At 39.3% G+C, this 27,500-nt stretch overlaps 1 protein-coding gene across 1 annotated transcript in view; it reads right to left on the reverse strand.

Annotated features, from left to right (window-relative positions):
- Nucleotides 1–27,500, reverse strand: part of LOC115217037 (serine/threonine-protein kinase D3-like) — a 129,550-nt gene that overhangs the window by 76,426 nt on the left and 25,624 nt on the right. Inside the window, exons 2-3 of the mRNA XM_029786590.2 lie at nucleotides 7,448–7,579; nucleotides 1,738–1,856 (exon numbers count right to left, since the gene is read on the reverse strand). Coding sequence (XP_029642450.1) covers nucleotides 1,738–1,856; nucleotides 7,448–7,568 — 240 coding nt within the window. The 5' untranslated portion in view covers nucleotides 7,569–7,579. The remainder of the gene's footprint in view (nucleotides 1–1,737; nucleotides 1,857–7,447; nucleotides 7,580–27,500) is intronic.

Genomic DNA, 27,500 nt, shown 5'->3' on the forward strand with positions numbered 1-27,500 from the left:
GGCAGTGTTTCGACAGCTGGATGCTCTTCCTAATGCCAACCACTCCATGAGTGTAGTGGCTGCTTTTTACATGCCAGGATGCTTTTTATTGTAAGAATAAAAAAAAAGAGGCGGCAGTGGTGACTGTAGTGGTGGTGATAATAACACAACCACAATGATGAACCTGTGTTATTTTGTAGTCATAAAATATGTATTCTTGTCTGCTCTAGGCACAAGAGCCTGAAATTTTGGGGGAGGAGGCTAGTCAATTAGATCAACCCCAGTATGCAACTGGTATTTAATTTATCGACCCCCAAAAGGATGAAAGGCAAATTTGACCTCGGCGGAATTTATAATTCAGAATGTAAAGACAGATGAAATACCTATTTCTTTACTACCCACAAGGGGCCAAACACAGAAGGGACAAACAAGGACAGACAAACGGATTAAGTCGATTATATCAACCCCAGTACGTAACTGGTACTTATTTAATTGACCCCAAAAGGATAAAAGGCAAAGTCAACCTCAGCGGAATTTTAACTCAGAATGTAAAGACAGATGAAATACCTATTTCTTTACTACCCACAAGGGACCAAACAAGAACAGACAAACGGATTAAGTCAATTATATTGACCCCAGTGGGTAACTGGTACTTATTTAATCGAGCCCAAAAGGATGAAAGGCAAAGTCGACCTCAGCAGAATTTGAACTCAGAATGTAAAGACAGATGAAATACCTATTTCTTTACTACCCACAAGGGGCCAAACACGGAGAGGACAAACAAGGACAGACAAACGGATTAAGTCGATTACATCGACCCCAGTGCGTAACTGGTACTTATTTAATTGACTCCGAAAGGATGAAAAGCAAAGTCAACCTCGGCGGAATTTGAACTCAGAATGTAAAGACAGATGAAATACCGCTAAGCATTTTGCCTGGCATGCTAATATTTCTCCCAATGCGAAGCCTTCCATAAAACATGTATTGTTTTCTGCTGTAAGCACAAGAGCCTGAAATTTTGGGGGAGGAGGCCAGTCAATTAGATCAACCGCAGTATGCAACTGGTATTTAATTTATCGACCCCCAAAAGGATGAAAGGCAAATTTGACCTCGGCGGAATTTATAATTCAGAATGTAAAGACAGACAAAATAGCACTTAGCATTTTTGTCTGGCATGCTAACGTTTCTCCAAATGCGACGCCTTCTATAAAATATGTATTATAAGAGAAAAGCAATACAAAATAGAAATGCTTGTAGTACATATAAGAATCTTTTGACAACAATTGTGACTATTTTCAGAAAGACTGAGTAAAAAAAATGGAAGGAGAAAATAGCCAGAGAAGTAGTAGGAGAGAGGGAGGGAGGGGCAAAAAGCAAGAAAGAGAATGAGAGCAAAAGCGAAAGACAAAGAGTATTAGAGCAAGAGAAAGAGAGGGAGGGGGAGAGAGAGCACTATATATAACAATCCTGAGAATATTTTGTGGTTATCTTCAGAAGGCTTGAGCAAAAAGTGGTGAGAGAGGGAGAGAGAGAGAGATAGAGAAAGAAAGAAAGAGGGAGAGAAGAAGCGAGAGGGAGCAAGAGAGCAAGGGAGATAGCAAGAGAGTGAAAAATAGAAAGACAGAGTACTGTATATAACAATCTTTCGCCAACACTTGTGGTTTTCTGGTTATCATCAGAAAAGCTGAGCGAAAAATAGACATTTAAAAAAAAAAGAGAAAGAGAGACAGACAAACAAACAGAGAAATAAGTACTTACTTGGGAGTCTGAGGCTACTTCTGATTTAACGCTTCCAGTAGAAGGTCTCCGATGTTTCTCTAGGCTGCAATTATTGGGGATCTTATAGGCACATCGTTTATGGAAATTCAAGCCACATCCTAAACAAAACAATTAGAACATATAATTAATGTATCTCTTTTGGATATTCCAAATTATTAATATGAAACCATGTCTATTATAAAATAGAAATTCTCTACATGGCTATAGTTCTGGTTTAAAACCATCAACCGTTCTCCACAATCTGAAGATAGAGATTTAACAAGTAGTTTAACCCTTCAGTATTCAGATAACTCAGTCAAATATAAAGCTTGTTTATTCACATTGTTTTGAATTAATCATGCATTATTTCAACTCAGAGATTTCAATGATGTGATTGTTTATTTTTAGAATGACATTGTAGGGTAGGTGTGTGAGGCTGGATTTAGCTGGTTCGAATATAAAACAAGATGTTTAGGCCAAATATAATCAGTTTAAATGCTAAAGGGTTAACCCTTTTGATACCAAACTGCCTGAGATCATCCTTGGTTCTATGATACAAATCCACTATTTTAACCCTTTAGTGGTCAGATTAGGATGCGCAATGGCCCATGGTTAGGGCAGCGGACTCGCGGTCATAGGATTGCGGTTTCGATTCCCAGACTGGGCATTGTGAGTGTTTATTGAGCGAAAACACCTAAAGCTTCACGAGGCTCCTGCAGGGGGTGGTGGTGAACCCTGCTGTACTCTTTCACCACAACTTTCTCTCACTCTTTCTTCCTGTTTCTGTTGTACCTGTATTTCAAAGGGCCAGCCTTGTCACACTCTGTGTCACGCTGAATCTCCTCGAGAACTACATTAAGGGTACACGTGTCTGTGGAGTGCTCAGCCACTTGCACGTTAATTCCACGAGCAAGCTGTTCCGTTGATCGTATCAGCTGGGACCCTCATCGTCGTAACCAACGGAGTGCTCCTACTAGGTCAGATTAACCTGCTGAATGCAATGCTTATGCATTCGGTGTTTTGAATTAACCATTGAATAAACCATTTTGTTACTCCATTTTTATTGAGATGCTCTGTGTTTCTTTCAACTAATTTTAAATATGACAAAGAAATTAGTAAAATAACTTAGTTATCATTAAGCTAGTGTTAGGAACATAAATTGTGACTATGATTTGGTGGAAGATTTTAAATGAGAACTTTTGAAAACAAGACATTAGTGCTACAGTTTGCTGGACATTATTGTAGAGCTGAAAACGAGGTAATTTCTACTCTTCTCCTCTGGAAGCCATCTGCTTGCGATACCAGAGGGCGCACACTCTCCTACCCTGATGTAATCTTCAGGGATACAGGCATCCAGCAACAGGACCTCCGTAATGCTATGATGGACCGTGAAGTCTGGCATAACATAGTAAATTCCATTGTCTTGACCACGGTCGAACAATGATGACTACAGAGCTAGAGGCAGTTTCAGCCAGGTTGGCATTGAAAGGGTTAATCATGATTATCTCATGGCTTTGGGATTTCAATGATGTAATTGTATATTTTTAGAATTACATTATAGGGTAGGTGTGAGAGGCTAGATCTGGTCAGTTTGACCATAAAACATGTAGAATATCTGGGCCAGATATGGCAGGGTTAAATGCTAAATGGTTAAAGTGATCTAAATTAAATCCATCCATGTTAATTCATGTTCCAAACTCCAGTTAAATAACAACAAGGCTATTTCAATAAATTCTTCATTATTTTCAAAATTAACTGAAACATTGTCAGTGTATTTCAACAGAAATATGGTCACAAAAAGGTTAATGCTATTTAATCGGTGTCATTTTTCATATGTGATATAGTGGTGTTGTAAAATTCGACTTGTGCATATTAATTTCCATTATGTCCTTTATATTGCATCAAAATTTCATGCATTTATTTGTAAAGTTAAGGAAGTTATTAAAAATTAAAACCCATCAGTGATTTTTGGGACACCCTGTATCTAATCCAGTCATCTCAACACTTCTTCCCCTATCCGACTTCCTATATACAAAAGGATTTTATCTTAACAAGAGAAAAGTTGGGCATTAGAAGCATCCATTGTGGTGTGCAAGAGAGACAACTGCACTGGAACCATGTGGTTGGGAAGCAAGCTTCTTAACGCACAGCAATTATTATCATTATCATTAGTAGTAGTAGTAGTAGTAAGGTGGCAAGCTGGCAGGATTGTTAGTACGCTGAGTGAAATGTCTAATGGCATTTCATCTGTCCTGACATTCTGAGTTCAAATTCTGCCAAGGTCGATTTTACCTTTCATCCATTCAGGGTCGATAAATTAAGTACCAGTCAAGTACTGGGGTCAATGTGATCAATTGTCACCCTCCCCACAAAAATCCTGGAAAGGATTATTATTATTATTAGTAGTAGTAGTAGTAGTAGTAGTAGTAGGGTAGCAAGATTGCAGAATCATTCGCGCATCAAACAAAATGCTTGGTGGCATTTCTTCTGATTGTTTAGGTTGTTAGTTCAAATTCTATCAAAGTTGACTTTACTTTCTTTTTTTTTTACATACTTTTGGGGGTTAATAAGTACTTGTAGAGCAATAAGGTCAATGTAAATAACCAACCCTTTCCCCTACAAAATTGCTGGTCTTGAGCAAAAACTTAAAACCATTATATATCATTATAAATGGACCAATTCTGAGGATACACCTGTAGTATAAAAAGGTATTCTAACAGGAGAAAGGGGCTCTCTACCCCCCTTTTGACCAGGCTCCCATGGCTTTTATGGTTTTTCCATGAGTAACCTTTCGAAGCACCTCCCCCTATTGGGAATTTCAATTGTTATATTTTCGTTGTTATCTCTGGGATTTTTAGAAGGTTTTTTTGCAAACAGACAAAACCCTTTGTAACTTTCATCCTGTGTTTTGTCCCTTTATGTTTTAATTAATTTTTATCAGCCCTTGTGACCAATAAACGAATTAATTATTATTATTATGATCATTATTTAGCAGCAGCAGCGGCAGCAGTAGTAGTGGTGGTGGTAGTGGTAGTAGTAGTAGTAGTAGTAGTAGTAGTAGTAGTAGTAGTAGTAGTAGTGGTGGTGGTAGAAGTAGTAGTAGTAGTAGTAGTAGTAGTGATGGTGGTCATCATGACAGCAGCAGCAAAATTAAAAACAGTTGTTTAACCCTAGGTCAGTCTAGAACAAGTAGATCAAAAGTATTCCACCCATGACCATTACATCTTTTTTTTAAGGACTATAGGACATTTTTAATGTGATTTTGTTCTTTTCTCCATTTTTTAATAGCAATGATAACAGCAGCAGCAGTAGTGGTGGTGATGGTTGTGGTTGTAGTGGTAGTGTTAGTATTGAAAGTAGTCATAAATGTAGTGGTGTTGGTAAAAACAACAGCAGTAGTAGTCGTATAAATAATGATGGTGGCGGTGATGGTTGTAGTGGTAGTGTTGGTAGTTGTGATGCATTTGGTGGCTGCTGTTCTAGTGGTAGTGATAGTGGTAGTAATGGCAGTAGTAGTAGTAATGGTGGTGGTGATGGCGGTGGTGTTAATGGTGTCATGTCACCACTAAACACTGGATATTTTTTGTTTCTCTTGTGGTGCCACATTCCTGACAAACAAACTTAATTCTCTTTAAGCCTTGCCATAATTACATTTGAAGCTTGATGGTGGCAGTGGTGGTGGTGGTGGTCATGGTGGTGGTGGTAGTTGTGATTGTGGAGGGAAGCGACAAATTTCTCCCAGAACTCGAAGAAAAAAATGCAAGTCAGGGATGTGAATTGTTTAAACCACATCATTATGTAATACAGTTCTGGTCATCTTTTCTTTTTTATACCTCAACAGGTAAAGGAAAAAAAAAAAGCTCATATAGTGAAACAAAAGCACTGGAACCAGCATAAAACAGAATTTCTTGAATTGAAATACATGTACGACGTTGTATCAAAAAGTTCCTGCACTAGTTCTGTGGCACACCAACAGACAGCAGAACATGGTTGAGTGCAAAGTGAGAGCTAGCAGTGACCCTCATGAAGCAATGTGCCAAGTGACACCACTGTGCTTACTTCACAAGTTACTCTTTTACTCTTTTACTTGTTCAGTCATTTGACAGTGGCCATGCTGGAGCACTGCCTTTAGTCGAGCAAATCAACCCCCAGGACTTATTCTTTGTAAGCCTAGTACTTATTCTATCAGTCTCTTTTGCCGAACCAGCATCAGTTGTCAAGCGATGTTGGGGGGATGAACACAGACACACAAACATATAAACACACACACACACATACACACACATATATATATATATGCGACAGGTTTCTTTCAGTTTCCGTCTACCAAATCCACTCACATGGCTTTGGTCAACCCGAGGCTATAGTAGAAGACACTTGCCCAAAGTGCCACACAGTGGGACTGAACCCTGAACCATGTGGTTTTTAAACAAGCTACTTACCACACATATCCTACCACACACATGCACACAGACTACATACACAAACACAGTTAATACCACACACATATGCTACCACACAGTTATCACCACACACGCACACGCACACCACATGCGCACATGTACACCACACGTGCACATGCACACCACACGTGCACACGCACACCACACGATTCCACACATATCACACACTACCACACACATGTGCACATATGTGTTCTGGCCATTTATGCACTTTCCTGTTCCAGAAAGCATTTTCTCTTCATTCCTACTTCCGGTCACTTACTTCTAAAATGTAACCACATGTCTTGGACTTTCCTGTTTCTAAAGAAGAGCTATGCTCAAAACATAAAACTTCTAATCTTTTCCTTCTCTGAGTGTCTTATTAATACATTGCTTGTACCATATTCAAATGTTTGTTTGTTTTCTTTTTCTCTATTTTTTTTTACTATATCTATCTATCTATATATATATATATATATATATATATATATATAATATCAGGGAGTATAACTCCAAACTTACAGGGAAAATTTCAATTTAGTATTAAATCAAATTTCACAATATAAATATATAATATATAAATTAGAGAAAAAAACACTATTATGCAATTCAAACAATGATAGACAGAAACCAAATCATAAATAAAAAATAAAAGATATTTTTATAAAACATATAGCTAGATCACAAAAAGTATAAAAATGAATAATCAATATATAAAAAAATACGTATGTTTCATGGCTATAATTAAATTTGAATTACAATTAAATTTAAATTTAATCGAAAATCAATTCAATTTAAAATTATAGTCACTCTTCAGGTTAACAATAATAGTTAAATAAATAAGCAAATAGAGTTAAACAATATTAAAAAATAAAATAATGATTTTTCTTATAGAAGAAACTCCATTAACTAAATTTGAAACTTAAAACATTAGGATCAGTTGCCTACAATACATTTAGGTAGGTAAATAGGTAGGTAAGGTGGTAAATAAGTAGGAAGGTAAGGAGGCAGACAGGTAGGAAGGTAAGTAGGCAGGTAGGTAGGTAATAAGTGGATAGGTAGGTAGGTAAGTAGATTGGTAGGTAAATAGGTAGGTAAGGAGGCAGATAGGTAGGAAGGTAAGTAGGCAGGTAGGTAGGATAATAAGTGGATAGGTATGTAGGTAGGTAAGTGAGTAGGTAGGAAGGTGGGTAGGTAGGTAGGTAGGTAGGTAGGTAGATAGGCAGAAGGGTAAGTAAGCAGGTAGGTAGGTAGGTAAGTTTGCTTACCATCACACTTGAGTCCCTGTTTTACCAAACCAAAAAGCATTTCTCCACAGAAGTCACAGAAATGTGGAGATCTGTAAGAATGGACAATTAGTTGATGTGGCTGGATTTGTAGATCTTCCATGGAGGCCTGGGCTGGAAATAAAATTAAAAAAACATTAATTATATAATTTCTATATGATAATACACAATATAAATGTTGGTTGGTTGGTTGGTTGGTTTGTCCAGTCATGCTTTACATAATATAGAGAAGAGTGAGAGACAGTAAAAGAGAGATACAGAGAGAACATAAGAGGTGCAAGTTGAATGTACATACTAGGCTTAGTGCAGGCAATGAGTAATGGAACACTTCACAGGGACACAGAGAATCATAGACAGAGGAGGGGGGAAGGAGCAACAGCAAGAGAGGAGGGGGAGAAGGCGCAGCAACAAGAGAGGAGGGGGAGGAGGAGAAAGAGGAGGAATTCAAATTTTGCAAAGAGAGGTTTTCAATGATGTAGAAATTTTATCATGTTGATAAAATTTAGAAGAATAATGACATATTTATTGCCAATATACAAATGAGAAATACATGATATTTGATTTCATTTTTGAAGGTAATAAATACTTTTGTTTTGAAAGTTTTCAATTCATAATTTTGTATAAGCACCAAGAAATTCTATAACAGTTTAATTATAGTAACTGTACGTATGCCATATTTTCTGGTATTTTCCCATGGTAGCAAAAAGTATAATTCTAAAGTTACTTATTATGTGACAGCTAATACTCCAGTAAATGAGTAAGCAATGATCTTTAACGAAACAACCATAAATAGATTCTGACATATCATTCACCTTGAGTATAGATCCCTCAGTGAGGGCGCATGGCTCAGTGGTTAGAGCATTGAGCTTACAATCGTGAGGTTGTGAGTTCAATACAGGGACCGAGCTGCATGTTGTGTTCTTGAGCAAGACACTATATTTCATGTTGCTCCAGTTAACTCAGCTCTAAAAATGAGTTGTGACATCACTGGTGCCAAGCTGTATCGGCGTTTGCCTTTCTCTTGGATAACATCAGTGGCATGGAGAAGGGAGGCTGGTATGCATGGGCGACTGCTGGTCTTCCACAAACAACCTTGCCCGGACTTGTGCCTCGGAGGGTAATTTTCTAGGTGCAATCCCATGGTCATTCATCACCAATGGGAGTCTCTTTCTATAGATCTCTCATGGCATATACCCTAAGTACAAGTCTGTCAAAGCATATCAAACTTCAATATATATATATATATATATCTGTGGGTATATATAAATGACCTTGCCCTGCATAGAAATGGGTTGCTCTTTTGCAAGGTATAGCACCGCACCCATTCAGCCACACTGCCAGGGATACAGTGAAGTCATGGGACTGCAGCATGGCAGATTGTGAAGAAGTAGTAGAAGAGCTCAAATGAGCCAACAATGCTTCTTACACTGAAACTAAGCAGAGGAATCCTAGAAGATCAATGGTCAGTAACTGCAAGGCATCCATAGGGGCAGCATGCATGGTTGTGTAATCTACTAATTTATTTCTTTATTGCCCACATGGGGCTACACACAGAGTGGACAAACAAGGACAGACAAATGGATTAAGTCGACTATATCGACCCCAGTGCATAACTGGCACTTATTTAATCGACCCCAAAAGGACGAAAGGCAAAGTCAACCTCAGCAGAATTTGAACTCAGAATGTAACGGCAGACGAAATACCACTAAGTGTTTCACCCAGCGTGCTAATGATTCTATCAGATTCACTATGACTCAAGCTCCCCATTCAAATTCATGATAATGGAATTAGACGGTGACAGAGAGTCATGGGTATCTGTGAAAGCAGCATGACAAACGAAGAAGAAAAAATATATTTGTCATAGCATTCATCTAAGATAAAGATCTATCTGTAGTGTCAGTTATTATGATTACAGATCTAATATAACATTTACTTTGGATATAAAAATTGACATTGCATTTATTATCAATGCAGAGGCGGAGAAGTGGCTGTGTGGTAAGTAGCTTGCTTACGAACCACATGGGTCAGGGTTCAGTCCCACTATGTGGCACCTTGGGCAAGTGTCTTCTACTATAGCCTCGGGCCGACCAAAGCCTTGTGAGTGGATTTGGTAGACAGAAACTGAAAGAAGCCCATCATATATATGTACGTACATATATGTATGTGTGTATATGCTTGTGTGTCTGTGCTTGTGCCCCCAACATCGCTTGACAACCGATGCTGGTGTGTTTACGTCCCTGTAACTTAGCGGTTTGGCAAAAGACACCGATAGAATAAGTACTAGGCTTACAAAGAATAAGTCCTAGGGTCGATTTGCTCGACTAAAGGCAGTGCTCCAGCATGGCCACAGTCAAAATGACTGAAACAAGTAAAAGAATAAAAGAGGTGTAGGCATGGCTGTGTGGCTAAGAAATTCATTTTCTAACCACAGGATTTCAAGTTCATTTCCATTGCAAAGCACCTTGGACAGGTGTCTTTTATTATATAGTCCCAAGGTAACCAAAGTCTTATGAGTGAATTTGGTAGGCGGAAACTGAAAGAAGTGTGATAAGAAGTATGCTTCTCAACCTCATGGTTTCAGGTTCAGTCCCACTATGCATCTTCTATTATAGCTTTGAACTGACCAAAACATTGTGAGCAGATTTGATAGATGGAAACTGAAAGAAGCTTGTTCTGTGTGTGTGTGAGAACATGTTTGTTACTGTGCTGTTGCCTTGACATCACATGATAGCTGTAAACAAGCATCACCATCATTCAGGCAATATCCTTCATTTCCAATTATTCTGTACAAACATGTCTGGTCATGGGGAAATATTACTTTGCTTGGAAGCAGATGAGGGTTGGTGCCAGAGGGGCTACGACTGCAGAATATCTGCACCCCAACAAATCCTATTTGATCAATCCAAACATGGAAAAGAAAACGTTAAACAATGATGGTGTGTGTGTGTGTTTGTGTGTGTGTGCGTGCATGCGCACACCCATGTGAGATCATATTTCCACTCCAATTATGTTCATTCACTGACAGTAAACAATAGCTTTTCTAACATTGTTATTTGCTTGTAGTACACCATGAAAGCATGTTCAGGCTCCTTGACATGTTTTGACATATTGTCCGATCTTTGTCAACAAGAGGCTGATTTATACCGTGACATTTGTTTCTTCACATAAACACATCCAGACTGTTTGTTTGTTCAGTCAACTGGGAAATCACTACATTGCTTGGAGACAAGTGGGGATTTGTAACAAAAGCATATAAAAACTCTGCCCCTAAATACTTTGTCCGACTCATGCAAGCGTACAAAAGTAGATGTTAAAATAATAATGACAGTGGTAGTAGCATTGACAATGATGGGGACATTGACAACTATGATGTCAACAGATCTATCATAACAGTCATTTTGTACACAGATCTTTTATGATGTTTTGCTTCTACATAGACCTATTTCTTTACTACCCACAAGGGGCTAAACACAGAGGGGACAAACAAGGACAGACATAGGTATTAAGTCGATTACATCGACTCCAGCGCATAACTGGTACTTAATTTATCAACCTCGAAAGGATAAAAGGCAAAGTCGACCTCGGCGGAATTTGAACTCAGACTGTAACGGCAGATGAAATACCACTAAGCATTTCGCCCAGTGTGCTAACGTTTCTGCCAGCTCGCCACCTGTCAAAGAAATTATCTTGGCTGTAGATCTGCGATATCATGTACATCAAAATACATATCTATTACAGCTTTCTTCATCTTGAACACAGATAGTATAGCATTTATCTTGAAATAGAGATCTATCATAACTTTTATCTTGAATACAGATATTATATCATTCACCAGTCATAACAATTATTTTAAATACAAATCTGTCAAAACACATCTCTAAAAAAATAACTGATATAAATATTCATCAACATGGGTGATTGATTTCTCCATGAAGTATTGAAGGCCAATCTCAAGATGCTAAGCCTTATACAGGAGATGACTAAGGACCAAGATATCTGGTGCATTGCTGTACTAAACAACACATGTCCGCCACAGCAGGATCGATACCAGTGCTGGTGACACATAAAAAACAATGGTGCTAGTGCCACATTAAAAGTACTGGTGTTGATCCACGTTAAAAGCACTAGAGCTGGTTCTACATAACAAGCACCCAGTAAACTGTGGATTGATTGGTCTCAAGAAGGGCATCCAGCTGTAGAAACCATGCCAGAACAGACAATGGTGCCTGGTGCATGCCCTGGTCTTACCAGTTCCAGTGAAACCATCCAACCCCTGCCAGCATAGAAAACAGATGTCAATGTTGATGATGATGGTGGTGGTGGTGGTTGGTTGATTTCTCCAGTTACACTTAAAATCATATGGACAGAGAGGAAGAGAAAATAAGAGAGAGCTACTAAGGAAGTTAACATAAGAGATGCAGGACAAGTATCTTATAACTTTCTGAGTGCAATTATCTTGAGAATATTTAGAAAAATAACAGCATATATTTATTGCAAATATACAATATTTAATTTTATTTTAAAGTAATAAATATTTTTCTTTTGCAAATTGGTATTCATTTCATCATTTTGTATAAGCACCAAGAAATTTGATACAAGTTGAATTATAATTATTGCATGTTTACCATAATTACTGTTATTAGCTATGGTGGCAACAGTATTAAAGATAAACTGGAGTGTTACCTGTCATATCATGGGCAACACTTTAGCATATCAATAACACAGATTTGTCATAACATTTATCCTAAATACAGGTATCATAAAATTAGTTTCAAATTTTAGCACAAGGCCAGCCAAGTTTGGGGGAGGAAGTAAGTCAATTACATCGACCCCTCAGTGCTCATCTGGTACTATTTTATTGACCCTGAAAGGATGAGGGACAAAGTTGACTGCAGCAGAATTTGAACTCAATGTATAGATGGATGAAATGCACTAAGCATTTTGCCCAGCTTGCTAACAATTCTGCCAGCTGACCACCTTCATATATCATAATATTTATCATGCATACAGGTCTGTCATTGTATTTCAGCGTCGCCTTACTGGTACTTGTGCCAGTGGCATGTGTAAAAACATTCGAGCGAGGTCATTGCCAGTACCACCTGACTGGCCCCCGTGCCGGTGGCACATAAAAGCACCCACTACACTCTCAGAGTGGTTGGCGTTAGGAAAAGCATCCAGCTGTAGAAACTCTGCCAGATCAAGATTGGAGCCTGGTGCAGCCATCTGTTTCACCAGCCCTCAGTCAAATCGTCCAACCCATGCTAGCATGGAAAGCGGATGTTAAACGATGCTGATGATGATGACAGCTGTGTCATAGAATCTATCCTGGCTTATTAATGCAGCTATAACAAATGAGTTGACTTGAAAATACAGATGTGTCACAAGCAAACATTTTGGCTACAGATCTGTTATCATTATCTTGAATACTGGTGTCATATTTAACATAAATACTGATCAGTCATAGCACTCATCTTGAATACAAATCACATCATTTATCTGGAATACATCAACATCAAAGTATTTGTCATAAAAATACAGATGTCACAGCAAATATTTGGCTACAGATCTGTTGTGATCATTATATTGAATACAGAGGTCATATAAACAGGAGATACAAATATTACAGGCACTTCCCCAAACACACACACTAACTAAACATAGACACATATAGGGGTATACGCATGTGCAAATGAAGACACATACAATAGAAATACAAAATACAAAATGGCTGACCGTTAGTAAGGAGAGACACACAAATAAGAAAGTAGAAAGCAAAGGACCACTGATGCGGTCACTGGAGTGTGATGAAAGAACTCTGGCCGAAATAAGATTAAGATTAATGTAAAAAATAAATAACGCTGAAGCAAAGTAACACCAAATATATAGTACGTGTGTTTTTATTGGTTAAACTGGCAAAATGACCATTCCTAAATACAACAATAGAGGTCATAATACATAACCTAAATACAGATTGGTCATAGCAATCATCTTGAATATTAATCTATTTGTCATATCATTTATCTGGAATACAGCAGCATTATGGCATTTGTCTTGAAAATACAAACGTGTCACAACAAATATTTTGGCTACAGATTTGTTGTGATCATTATCTTGAATACAGATCTTATACAATTTAACAGATCAGTCATCGTTTTCAACTAGGGTACAATCTCATATTCTTTTATTCTTTTACTTGTTTCAGTCATTTGACTGCAACCGTTCTGGAGCACTGCTTTGAAGGGTTTTAGTGAAACAAATTGACTCTAGGACTTATTTTTGAAGCCTAGCACTTTTTCTATCAGTTTCATTTGCTGAACTGCTGAGTTACAGGGACATGATTGGGAGACGAACACAAATAAACAGATACATACACGCGCACGAGCGACAGTCTTCTTTCAGTTTGCCTACCAAATCCACTCACAAGGCTTTGGTTGGCCTGAGATTATAGAAGACACTTGCCCAATGTGCCATGCAGTGGCACTGAACCCAGAAGCATGTGGTTGAGAAGCAAACTTCTTACCTTCGTGTTGCAAGACAGTGTGTGGGAGAGAATCGTGATGTGGTAGGAGAGAAGTGTGTTCGCATGGATGATGGTTCACTTGCACTAAATGAGGATGCAAAGAGAGAGGTTTGGAGATGCCACTATGAAAGGTTGCTGAATAAAGAAAATGAATGGGATAAAGAGAGTCTGCTGAATGTCAACCCAACAGAGAGACCAGCCATCCGAGCTGAAAATTCTTTGGTAGTTAAAGCAATTAGAAGCATGAAGACAGGGAAAGCCCCAGGCCCATCAGGAATTACTGCAGAGATGCTCAAAATATCTGGCAGTGTCGGCTATAACCTAGTCACCCGTATAGTCAACCAGGTGATACATGAAGGAGTCATACCCAATGACTGGTGTAGCAGCATACTAGTCAACTGCTACAAAGGTAAAGGTGATGCCCTAGATACAAATAATTACAGAGGTATCAAGCTGTTGGATCAGGTAATGAAGGTTACGGAGAGGGTCATAGCCCAACTAATTAGAGAGAGAGTTAGTTTAGATGAGATGCAGTTTGGGTTCGTGCCAGGGAAAAGTACCACTGATGCTATATTCCTGGTAAGGCAGCTGCAGGAGAAATACCTAGCCAAAGATAAGCCCCTGTACCTGGCTTTCGTTGACATGGAGAAAGCCTTTGATAGGGTCCCCCGATCCCTTATCTGGTGGTCAATGAGGAAACTAGGGATAGATGAATGGCTGGTGAGGGCTGTGCAAGCCATGTACAGAGATGCCGTAAGTAAGGTTAGGGTTGGCAACATGTACACAGAAGAATTCAAAGTAGAGGTTGGGGTCCACCAGGGTTCAGTACTCAGCCCCCTCCTATTTATCATAGCCCTCCAGGCAATTACGGAGGAATTCAAGACAGGTTGACCCTGGGAGCTCCTCGATGCTGACGACCTTGCTCTAATTGCTGAGTCACTATCAGAACTGGAGGAGAAGTTCCAGGTGTGGAAGGAGGGTTTAGAATCGAGGGGCCTTAGAGTCAACCTAGCTAAAACCAAAGTACTAATAAGTAGGAAGGTAGACAATCCACAAATATCTTCAGGAAGATGGCCCTGCTCGATCTGTAGAAAAGGTGTAAGTAGAAACTCTATAAGATGTACCCAGTGTAAGCTATGGACACATAAGAGGTGCAGCAATGTCAAAGGTAGGCTAACTGGGAAGATAGTTTTTGTATGTGGCAGATGCTTGGGAGCATTAACCTCCTAAAATCTGCAGAAAACAACTTCCGTCACTTTCCAGGGGGAAAAACTAGAAGTAGTTGATAGCTTCCGTTATCTAGGTGACCAAGTCAGTAGTGGGGGTGGGTGCGCTGAAAGAATAAGAATAGCCTGGGCAAAGTTTAGGGAGCTCTTACCTCTGCTGGTGACTAAAGGCCTCTCACTCAGAGTAATAGGCAGACTGTATGATGCATGTGTACAAACAGCCATGCTACATGGCAGTGAAACATGGGCCGTGACTGCTGAGGACATGCGTAAGCTCGTGAGGAATGAAGCCAGTATGCTCCGATGGATGTGTAAAGTCAGTGTACATACTCAACAGAGCGTTAGTACCTTGAGAGAAATGTTGTACCTAAGAAGCATCAGTTGTGGTGTGCAAGAAAGACGATTGCGCTGGTATGGTCATGTGGCGAGAATGGATGAAGATAGGTGTGTGAGAAAGTGCCAATCCCTAGCAGTTGAGGGAACCCGTGGAAGAGGTAGACCCAGGAAAACCTGGGACGAGGTGGTGAAGCACGACCTTCAAACTTTAGGCCTCACTGAGGAAATGACCAGCGACCGAGACCTTTGGAAATATGCTGTACGTGAAAAGACCAGGCAGGACAAGTGAGCCCAGCCCACTTATGCATGCCTTTCCTCCCTTGGACACAAAGACCTGTTGAGGCAAGCGAAGTCGATATAGAACCTCATCCGACGACAGGCACCCATGCCAACCCCCTTTGTTTGCGAAGACATGTTGGGGAAATCAAAATCGAATTGAACTAGCCAGGACCCCTGGACTGGTGGTACGTAAAAAGCACTATCCGACTCATGGCCGATGCCAGCGTTACCTCGACTGGCTTCCGTGCCGGTGGCACATAAAATGCACCAAACCGACCGTGGCCGTTGCCAGCCTCGCCTGGCACCTGTGCAGGTGGCACGTAAAAAGCACCCACTACACTCACGGAGTGGTTGGCGTTAGGAAGGGCATCCAGCTGTAGAAACATTACCAGATAAGACTGGAGCCTGGTGCAGCCTTCTGGCTTCCCAGATCCCCGGTCGAACCGTCCAACCCATGCTAGCATGGAGAACGGACGTTAAATGATGATAGGAGGATTTAACATTTCGAGCAGAGCTCTTCATCAGAAACATAGAAAAAGGAAAGGTCTAAGGAAGGGAAGACGGAGAAAATTGCCAAAGACACACATGCAGTCACAATATATATATATATATATATATATATATATATATATCACACATGATTACATGACCAACCAGACCATCACATGTTGTTACACATCGCTGGTCACAATGCGTTTCACATTGTTTTAGCCTTCGAATGACGCCACCCTGCTGGCTAAGCGAGCAAGCCAACAGAAGAAAGAGTGGGAGAAAGAGTGGTGAAAGAGTACAGCAGGGATCACCACACCCTGCCGGAGCCTCGTGGAGCTTTTAGGTGTTTTCGCTCAATAAACACACACAACGCCCGGTCTGGGAATCGAAACCGCGATCCTACGACCGCGAGTCCGCTGCCCTAACCACTGGGCCATTGCGCCTCCACATATATATATATATATAATATATATAAAATGGACTCTCCCGTTGTTAGATGACGTATGAGGGTTTGACAATTTCATACTGAACAACCACACAGATGATTTGTTTATAGTGATCAAATGTTTGTGTAGACATAAGCTTACTCCCTCCATCAGATCAACATTACCTGTACAGGTGCAATTGGTGTCACATGTCAGATATCGAAATGATTGCAGAACAATGTGAAATGAAGTGCTTTGCTCAAGAACACATCATACCACTCAGTCTGGAACTCGAACCTACGATCTCATAATCGTGAGTGCAACACCTAAACCACTATGTCATGCGCTTTCACCATATATATATATATATATATATATATATATATATATATATATATATATGTATATATATCTCTTATTATAAAAGGCAGATTTTATCTGCCTCCCTTTGTCAGTTATAGAAATCTACAAAATGCTTTTCTTAGTCTGGTTTACAGCAAACGCAAACGCACACACACAGTGTGCAACGAATAAAGTGAAACTAGATGTAATATTTGTTTCTGTCTATCACACTGATAGATACATGAGTAAAATGTATGGCAAGCTAACAGATAAGAGTGAGTGAAAATGTTCTTGGAAGAGAGTAAATAGCGACAGAGTGATTTGAGGAAGACTAAACTGAAAGTATGAAACAGTGTTTATGTATAAACAGACGACACTTATATAAACCCTTTCGTTACCAAACCGCCCGAATTTACCTATTCATATTTAAATGAGAATATCAGAGTAAATCTCTTTAGTACATTCGTGAAAACACGTATTATACTTCGTAAACACTTCAAATACAGTTTTGTACAAAAATCGAAGTGTAATTTTAATTCCGTGAATTATGGGAGATTTTTTTCCGAAATTTGTTCCTATTGTGTTTTCAAAATTTGTAATTCTGACAAAAAATGGATACGAATTTCATTATATCAAGCAGCGAGTCAGAATTCGAAGGATTTTCTACTGAAGACCTTCATAAATCTAACTCTATGACTGAAAAAAAAAGCATCTTTATATAAGAGTGAAGTTGTGTGTCTGTCTCCTACGATTTAGATTCGTAACTACTCCCACATTTTGCGGTGCAGTTTAACCAAAAGCGGGTATCTTATAGTCGTGATTCATATCGAGCCCTTCTGGGTATTAGCGCGCGTCTACGATGAGTCTACGATTTTAAAAAAATTTACCATCATATTTTTCCATTTTAATGCATTTTTTTCGCTTTTATATAAGGGAAGTAACTGTTTAAAAATATCTACGATGTGTCAACGATTTTAAAAAAAAATTTACCTTAATTTTTTTTCAATTTTTAATGCATTTTTTTGCTATTTTTGGGCTATAACTCTCTAAAAATGCTTATATAGTTATTTCCCTTACAACCCGAGCAACGCCGGGCGATACTGCTAGTATATATATATATATATATAAAGTTTTAGAGACAGAACCACGACCCAACCACTCAATAAAATGTTAAATCTGAAATCTTATACTAAGTATATCTATTCTGAATCCCATATTTACCGTTTATATTCCCAATTAATAATAATAATAATAATATATTGACCGCATGTGTACCGTTGGCGATTTTTTTTTTCCTCCGCCTCTCCTTCTTTGGATCTTTCCTTTTCCTATGTTTCTGATGAAGAGTTCCGCTCGAAATGTTAAACTCTCCTTCTTTCCTGAGCGTCCAATAATACTATACTTGTTCCACGTCCTTGCGTTGTTGTGTTTTCTCTTTGTATTTTCATGTTTGGATTAACTATATATATATATATATATATATACAGGAATATGTACTTACATAAGGCCAACGAGGGTACGGACGCCACTATATATATTATTATATGTAGAAAAATACAAACTGGGACAAGAACGTAAAACATTTAGAAGACGATACAAAAAACATGGACGGGACATTCGAAGCCTTCAATCTTCAGTCAAGAACTGGATCATCCTAGCAATTTCGGCTGATTAATCTTGAGATCGCTCCGATCCAGCCAGCTCCAAGTCCCTGTTTTGTATACATTCAATCCTTCTTCCAAGAAATCTAATGCTCGTAGATTAGTTTTTCCTTGGGGCTGGCCAGATCGGAGCGATCTCAAGATTAATCAGCCGAAATTACTAGGATGATCCGGTTCTTGACTGAAGATTGAAGGCTTCGAATGTCCCGTCCGTGTTTTTTGTATCGTCTTCTAAATGTTTTACGTTCTTGTCCCAGTTTGTATTTTTCTACATATATACATACATACATACATACATACATACATATATATATATATATATATATATTGATGCAAGAATTGATATTATGAAGAGCATTAGGATTTTGCCCAACACTATTACCACCATTACTGCCACAACCATTATGATGCCAATGACCACCACCACAAAAAGTATGAAAACAGCCACAAACCAAGGATAGAATATTCCAAACACATCAAGCGAATAATATAACAAAAACTCCAAGAAAACAACAACAATAGTGATGGTGGTGGTGGTAGTGGTGGTAGCAGAGGAGGTAGTGCTAGATGTAGTGTGGATGATGATGATGATGATGTTAAGTATGATAAAACGATGTGCCATGATGGTGATGATGATGACAATATTGATGTTAACAATCAGATAATCAGGATAATGATGTAATAACAATAATGATGAAATTGATAATAATGATTTAATTCTAAATAATATTGTAATTATTATGATTATGGCTATCATCATTATTATTATTATATTATTATTATTATTATTATATTATTATTATTATTGCTGTTGTTTGTGTTGTTAACAGTATGTCAATGCTGATGCAAGCAAACCTATAATCAAAATATTCCAGCCATAACCATTTCATACTTCCTCAAACATAATGTATCATAGAACACATTAAACAATGTATCCTTCAGTTTTTTAAGATGACAAGGTGTGATTTAAGCGGGACTTGGCTGCTATTTCTAGCAGCTGAAGTAACTGTGCAGCAGTTCAGTTGTAGGCTGTTTAGCTCCAGATCAACCCTGATTAGGTGGACCTATGAGTACAGCCATTCCAAACGTGACCATCAAGACGTTTTTTTTACAGACATTGTATACCTTGGACATTATCTGATACATCTTTTCTCCTTTACTTATTAAGATCACAGGGTACAATTTGAGAGCGATTTGGCTGTTATTTCTAGTAACACCACAACTGCATAAGGAGTAGTAGTAGTGGTGGTGGTGGTGGTGGTGGTGTTTGTAGTGACAGTGATGGTAGCAGCAATAGTGGTAGTGGTGGTGCCAGTGGTAGTAGTAGCAGTAGTAGTAGTAGTAGTAGTAGTAGTAGTAGTAGTAGTAGTAGTAGCAGCAGCAGTAGTGGTGCTGGTGCCGGTGGTAGTAGTAGTAGTAGTAGCAGTAGCAGCAGCAGTGGTGGTGGTGCCGGTGGTAGTAGTAGTAGTAGTAGTAGTAGTAGCAGTAGTAGTAGTAGTAGCAGCAGCAGCAGCAGCAGTAGTAGTAGTAGTAGTAGTAGTAGTAGTAGCAACAGCAGTGGTGGTGGTGCCGGTGGTAATAGTAGTGGTGGTAGTGGTAGTAGTAGTAGTAGTAGTAGTAGTAGTAGTAACTGTTCTTCTTCTTGCCATTGTTATTGTATAATCTAATGTCGGCTCAAACAGAGCGGAGCCGATCAACAATCGCAACAGGAACACGGTTAACAGGAAAAGCCAAGGCCGTAACAACAAAAGCAGCAGCAGCAGCAACAGTTCAAAGTAGCAACAACAACAACACAACAACAACAAAAGCTACCACAACATCATCATCAACAACAACAACAACAACAAACATCATTTCAATTCCAGCAGGATAAATAAAGCAACTAAAACTATATAATAATGAGAAATCTTTAAGGAAATTGCTAATAGTACTGTTTGATTCATATCTGTGAGCATAAGGGTGTCTTAATGTGTATGTGTGTGTGTGTGTGTGTGTGTGTGTGTAAGGGAGAGTGTAATTATGTGGGAGTATGTGTGTGTGTGTGTGTTTAGTGAGTGTGCAGTGTGTGTGTGTGTGTGTGTGTGTGTGTGTGTGTGTGTGTGTGCGCGATGCCCTGGTTGTATTACATCTAATTGAGCAGCTCTTGACTTTTTAACCTCTTCTACAGCCTCCACTGCTTCTGCGGTACCCACCTTGCTTCTTGACAGTGTGTGTGTGTGTGTGCGTGTGTGTGTGTGTGTGTGCACTTGCATCTCTCTCTCTCTCTCTAAATGGACACATATACATATATACAAGTAGGTTTGTACGCACTCACAAACACTGAAGCCGGCCACAACAACAACAACAACAACAGTGGAGGTGCAATGGCCCAGTGGTTAGGGCAGCGGACCTGCAGTCGTAAGAACGTGATTTCGATTCCCAGACCGGGCATTGTGAGTGTTTATTGAGCAAAAAAACAATCTCCATGAGGCTCCAACGGAGGTGAACCCTGCTGTACTCTTTCACCATAACTTTCTCTCATTCTGTCTTCCTACTGCCGCAAAGCAGAGGAACCATGGTGTAACTCACTTTGGAGTGTGGCCATGCTGGGGCATCATCTTGAAGGGTTTTAGTTGAACAGATTGATCCCCAGTACTTAATTTTTTAATGCTTGCTACTTATTCTATCAGTCTTTTTTGCCAAACTGCTCAGTCACAGATACGTAAACAAACCGACTCCATTGTCAAGAAGAGGATGGGATGGGGACAAACACACATACACACACACACACACACACACACACGATGGGCTTTTTTCAGTTTCCATCAACGAAATCCAAAACCAAGACCGAATCTATAGTAGAAGACACTTGCTCAAGGTGCTACAGAATAGAAATGAAACCAAAACCATATGGATGGGAAGCAAACTCCTTACCACACGGCCACATGTTTTTTTTTTTTTTCTTTAGTTAAGTGTGGTGGAAGGAACAACGCCGATGACCTGTATAAACCCTTCAAGATTAGTGAGTCTGATGACATTATTTTACTGTTTAAACTAATACAGGTCAATGCTGCCAGAAAAGAGGGCCAATTCTTTAAAGAGAGAGGATTGAGTACAGTGGTTAATGCAGGGCCAGAGGAGATGGATGTAACAAGAGGTACATGGGGAGGAGAGACAAATTGATCAGAGAGGCCACTATGGTAGTGATAGAGTGACAGAAAAACAACAGACATGTTTCAGTCTTGTTAGATCACATCAGTGAAAACTAATCAGCTCAATGGGGAAAAATTTGGATGTGTCAGTATATACAGAGATCTACAACAGTAGCTGTTGGTGTACAGTATCTTTTATCTGTTACTTGTTTCATTCATTGGACCATGGCCACACTGGAGCACCACCTGGAAGAGTTTAGTAGAAAGAAATCAATCCTAGTACTTAAACTGAGTCTGCAACATGTGGAACTGTTAATACCAACATGTTTTGTTCTTCTCACACTCACCATCTTTTCTTTCTTTCTTTTCTTTACTTGTTTCAGTAATTTGACTGTGGCCATGGTGGAGCACCACCTTTAGTCGAACAAATCGATCCTAGGATTTATTCTTTGTAAGCCTAGTACTCATTCTATTGCTGAACTTCTAAGTTATGGGGACATAAACACATCAGTATCGGTTGTCAAGCGATGGTGGGGGGACAAACACAGACACAAAGAACACACACACACACATATATATATATATATATATATTATATATATATACGACAGGCTTCTTTCAGTTTCCGTCTACCAAATCTACTCACAAGGCTTTGGTCGGCCCCAGGCTATTGTAGAAGACACTTGCCCAAGGTGCCAAGCAGTCGGACTGAACCCGGAACCATGTGGTTCGTAAGCAAGCTACTTACCACACAACCACTCCTGCGCCTTTATTATTTATTTTTTTTTTTTTTGTCTCTTTCCATTTTATCCCTCATTCCTTTCTGTTAAAAAAAACATAGGTTTGAAACATCAAAGACTTTTCCATTGTTCCCAAGTGTCAAACTAATACACTTTGTCTTTTGCTTTTTGTACATTTGAACCATACTTGTTTATTCTATTGGTCTCTTTTGTCAAAGAATGAATAGATATATTATTGTTTGGATTCTTGCTGTTCTGCAGACAACCCAAGAATTATCATTTGGTTGGCAGGCATTAGCATGCATCAGTAAATAATTTGTTAGTTGATTCCTGTAAGCAAGAGCTTGTGCTCTTGTCAGATTCATCAATATAACCATAAGGGTAGCTTTGACCAAGGAGAAACACAACAAGGTCAAAACAGTGCAGTGTCTCAAAGTCTCCTTACACTGGTGAACCAGTGAATGTGTGCTATGAACACACATCATTTAAAAAAGAGAGGAAGCATCCTCTGATGATGGAAAACAATTGTGATCAGATGTTTATCGCTGAAATTGTCACAATGTATTAAGACTGAATAAATATGTCATTCCTAAATAAATATTTATTCCATTTATAAATTTTTTATACATACAACTACTACTACTACTACTACTACAATCAACACTATTCTCATAATCACAGCAATTAACTTTTGTACCAGTACCACCACCACAGCTACTATCAGCACCTATTCAACCACCACCACCACCACCACCACCTCTGTCATGACCACTGCCACCATCACTACAACCACCCCTACAACGACAACAACCACCAACATCACAACCACAATAATCACTCCATTCAACTACTACCTCCACTATCATCATCTCTTTGACAATTACCATCGCTATACACCCACACCACCACAACAACCACCACCACTACCACCACCACACTCATTCCTATCCCAGCTACTTTTAAAGCAACCACTAGCATCACAAACACAGCAATTACCACCACCGCCACCACCACCACAACCACCACTACTGCCATTACTATTACAACTACATTCATAACACCACTTCAGCAACATCTGCCACTACCACTACTACCACTACTATCATAGCTATATCTGCAAATCAGAGGAACCAGCACCCTCTGCACAATAACATCAACAGCAATAACAACCACCACCACCACCAATGACACTACTACTGCTACTACTATTACCACCACCACTACTACTACTACCACCACCACCACCACCACCAATGACACTACTACTGCTACTACTATTACCACCACCACTACTACTACTACCACCACCAGTACTGCCACTACTACTACTACCATGACCACCACCGCCACTTCTACTACTACTACTACTACTACTACTACTACTACTACTACCATGACCACCACCGCCACTTCTACTACTACTACCCACCACCAGTACTGCCACTACTACTACTACTACTACTACCACCACCACTATTATTACTACCACCACCACCACCACTACTTTTAATACTACTACCACCATCACTACTACTACTACTACTACTACCACCATTACTATTACTACTACAGTCACAACTATTTTCACAAAGGGAGCAAGTGTCATCTCTGCATCCACCAGCATCAAACCATCACTACTATAATCCTCACCCCCACCACCACCAACAACAACAACAACGACAATGACAACCCTCTCTCCAACCACCACCAAAATAACAGCAGCCTCTGCAGCAGCAAATTCAGCTCCATCCAATCCCTCCCCTCTCTCTCCCATCAGATCCCCCCATTCCAACGCTGCAATCTTCACCACCACCATGACCATTGCAGTCACCATCTCCTCCATCCGCCAACATGGTAATACAGAACTTGATACTGGTAGTAATCATGTTCTCGCCCTATCAATTGACTTGTCACTTAAACACTTGACCTTAGCCAAATGGACAAGTCAAGTACTTCAAGTCTATGGTTGGATAGAATATAATATAATATATTTATTTATTCATTTATTTATTTATTTATTTCATGCAGTTAATTTGCAAATAATAGCCCCATTGGTTACATATGTCACTAACTGTCCAGTTGTTAATTCACTGTATTGCTAATGGTCAAAGTAAAATGGGAGTGTCTACAACTCAATGGTAAACAATTATCTCAAGAGATTTTGTTTGAAAGTGTACTGCTTTGTATTTTTCTCTTCCTTTTTTTTAAAGTTTTTTTCCTGGTGTTTATATCCTTTACTGATATATATGTCAGTGAAAGCTAGAGGCATACAAACATGCATACATACATACATACACACATACATACAAATAAATAAATACATATATACATATGCACAATTAAGTACATACATACACACATATACATACAATGAATATTTAGGGATAAATTATAAGTCTCAGGTATATTCCAGGTTCTGGCTAGCTGCATCAAGTAGTAAGAACCATCAAGGATCGCTTAGGGAGAGTAATCCTACTGCAATTCTTCTGATGGATAAACCCAGGTCTACTTTGCTGGATTATGAATATTTTTATGACGCCGACCATTCCGAGAGTGTAATAAGTGCTTTTTGTGCGCCACTGACACAGGTCAACAATGCACAAAATATTTTAATAATTTAATTATGCAATTCTTAATAATATTTAACCATCATCATTATCATTTAACATCCACTTTCCATGTTGGCATGGGTTAGACAGTTTGACTGAAAACAGGTAAGTCGGAAAGCTGCACCAGGCTCCAGTCTGATTTGGTATGGTTTCTACAGCTGGATGCCCTTCCTAACGCCAACCACTCCAAGAGTGTATTGAGTGCTTTTTGTGTGCCACTGACATAGGTGCCATTTACATAACATCAGCGACATCCATGCCTACAACTTCATGAATACCATTTACATGACACCGGCAAGAATTTTGTTTCCCACCCATATGGTTCCAGATTCAGTTCTACTGTGTAGCACTTTGGGCAAGTGTCTTAACCTATAGCCTTGGGCCAACCAAAGCCTTCTAAGTGGATTTGGGAGACAGAAACTGAAAGAGGCCCATCGTGTGTGCGTGCGTATGTGTATGTAGATATCTATATATGAGTGTGTGTCATTACACTTGCAACTGTCCCCCACCACCACTTTATGTCCCTATAACTTAGAAATTCAGCAAAAGAGAACTATACAATAAGTACCATTACAAAAAAAAAAATTAAGGACTGCGGTGTTGGCTTGTTCAACAAAACCATTCAATGTGGTGCCACAGCATCATTGCTGTCTAATGAGTGAAACAAATAAAAGATAAAAAATACATATATATGTATGTGAAGGCACATGGCTTAATGGTTAGGGTTTTTGCCTCATGATCATAGGGTTGTGAGTTCAATTCCCGGTGACACATTGTGTCCTTGAGCAAGACACTTTATTTCACATTGCTCCAGTTCACTCAGCTGGCAAAACTGAGTAGTACCTGTAATTCAAAGGGCAAGCCTTATCACATCTGTGTCACACTGAATCTCCTTGAGAACTATATTAAAGGTACACATGTACAAAGGCGCAGGAGTAGCTGTGTGGTAAGTAGCTTGCTTACTATCCATATGGTCCCAGGATTCATTCCCACAGCATGGCACCTTGGGCAAGTGTCTTCTACTATAGCCTCAGGCCGTCCAAAGCCTTGTGAGTGGATTTAGTAGACGGAAACTGAAAGAAGACTGTCGTATGTGTGTGTGTGTGTGTGTGTGTGGTGTGTGTGTGTGTGTATCTGTGTTTGTCCCGCCCAACATCGCTTGACAACCGATGGTGGTGTGTTTACGTCCCCGTAACTTAGCAGTTCGGCAAAAAAAGACCGATAGAATAAGTACTAGGCTTCCAAAGAATAAATCCTGGGGGTTGATTTGCTCAGCTACAGTCGGTGCTCCAGCATGGCCGCAGTCAAATGACTCAAACAAGTAAAAGACTAAAAGAGTATGTCTGTAGAGTGCTCAACCACTTACAGGTTAATTTCAGGAGCATGTTGTTCCATTGATCAGATCAACTGGAACCCTCATCAGCATTACTGATGGAGTGCCATTAGTAGTATATATATGTTTGTGCATGTGTGTCTGTGTGTGTATGGGTGTTCGTTGATTTGTTCCTTGACATTTGCTTTGCCTGCTTGGATGGCATGGACAAATATATTACTTGAGGTTCTGTTTCACAGCCAAGTGCCCTCCCTCACATTAACCCTTACCTATTTTCCAAGTAAAGATTCATTCATTCCACGTAACTTCAGAAGTACAAAGTGCCCGGATGATTTATTGACAGTAAACTAACACCAACAATTTCATTCAAGCAATTGCAGATGTTAGCAGTCACACTTACATTTGTATACGTGTATATTTTCAACAAAGCTGTAGGAAAGGCAGCTCTTCTAGAAGAAAGATACTCTAACATAAAACTTACAATACAATCAAAATAATGCCAGTCATCATGCAATGCTTGTCACTGGGACCTACTATAGCCACAGAGAGAATGACAACCTTGCAAAAGCTTTTGTCATTTAACCCTTTCGTTAACGACCCGGCTGAAACCAGCTCTGGCTCTGAGTACAAATGTCTTTTTTCCATAAGTTTTGCATTAAAATCTTCTACCAAACCTTGGTCACAATTTATGTTCCTAACACTAGCTGAATGATAACCAAGTTCTGTTGTGTCTGGGGAGAGTCATTTTTTTTATGCCTTATAAAATAACACACTCACCAGTAAAATTTCCACTTTTTTCTTATTTTCAATTTCCTAAAATTTTCGCTGCGTCTTGCAACCTTTTCAATAGTTTAGGAAAATAAAAATAAGAAAAAAGTGGAAATTTTTACCGGTGAGTGTGTTATATTATAAGGCATAAAAAAAAAATGACTCTCCCCAGA

Source organism: Octopus sinensis, linkage group LG11 (genome assembly GCF_006345805.1).
Source record: "Octopus sinensis linkage group LG11, ASM634580v1, whole genome shotgun sequence".
NCBI classification, from domain to species: domain Eukaryota; kingdom Metazoa; phylum Mollusca; class Cephalopoda; order Octopoda; family Octopodidae; genus Octopus; species Octopus sinensis.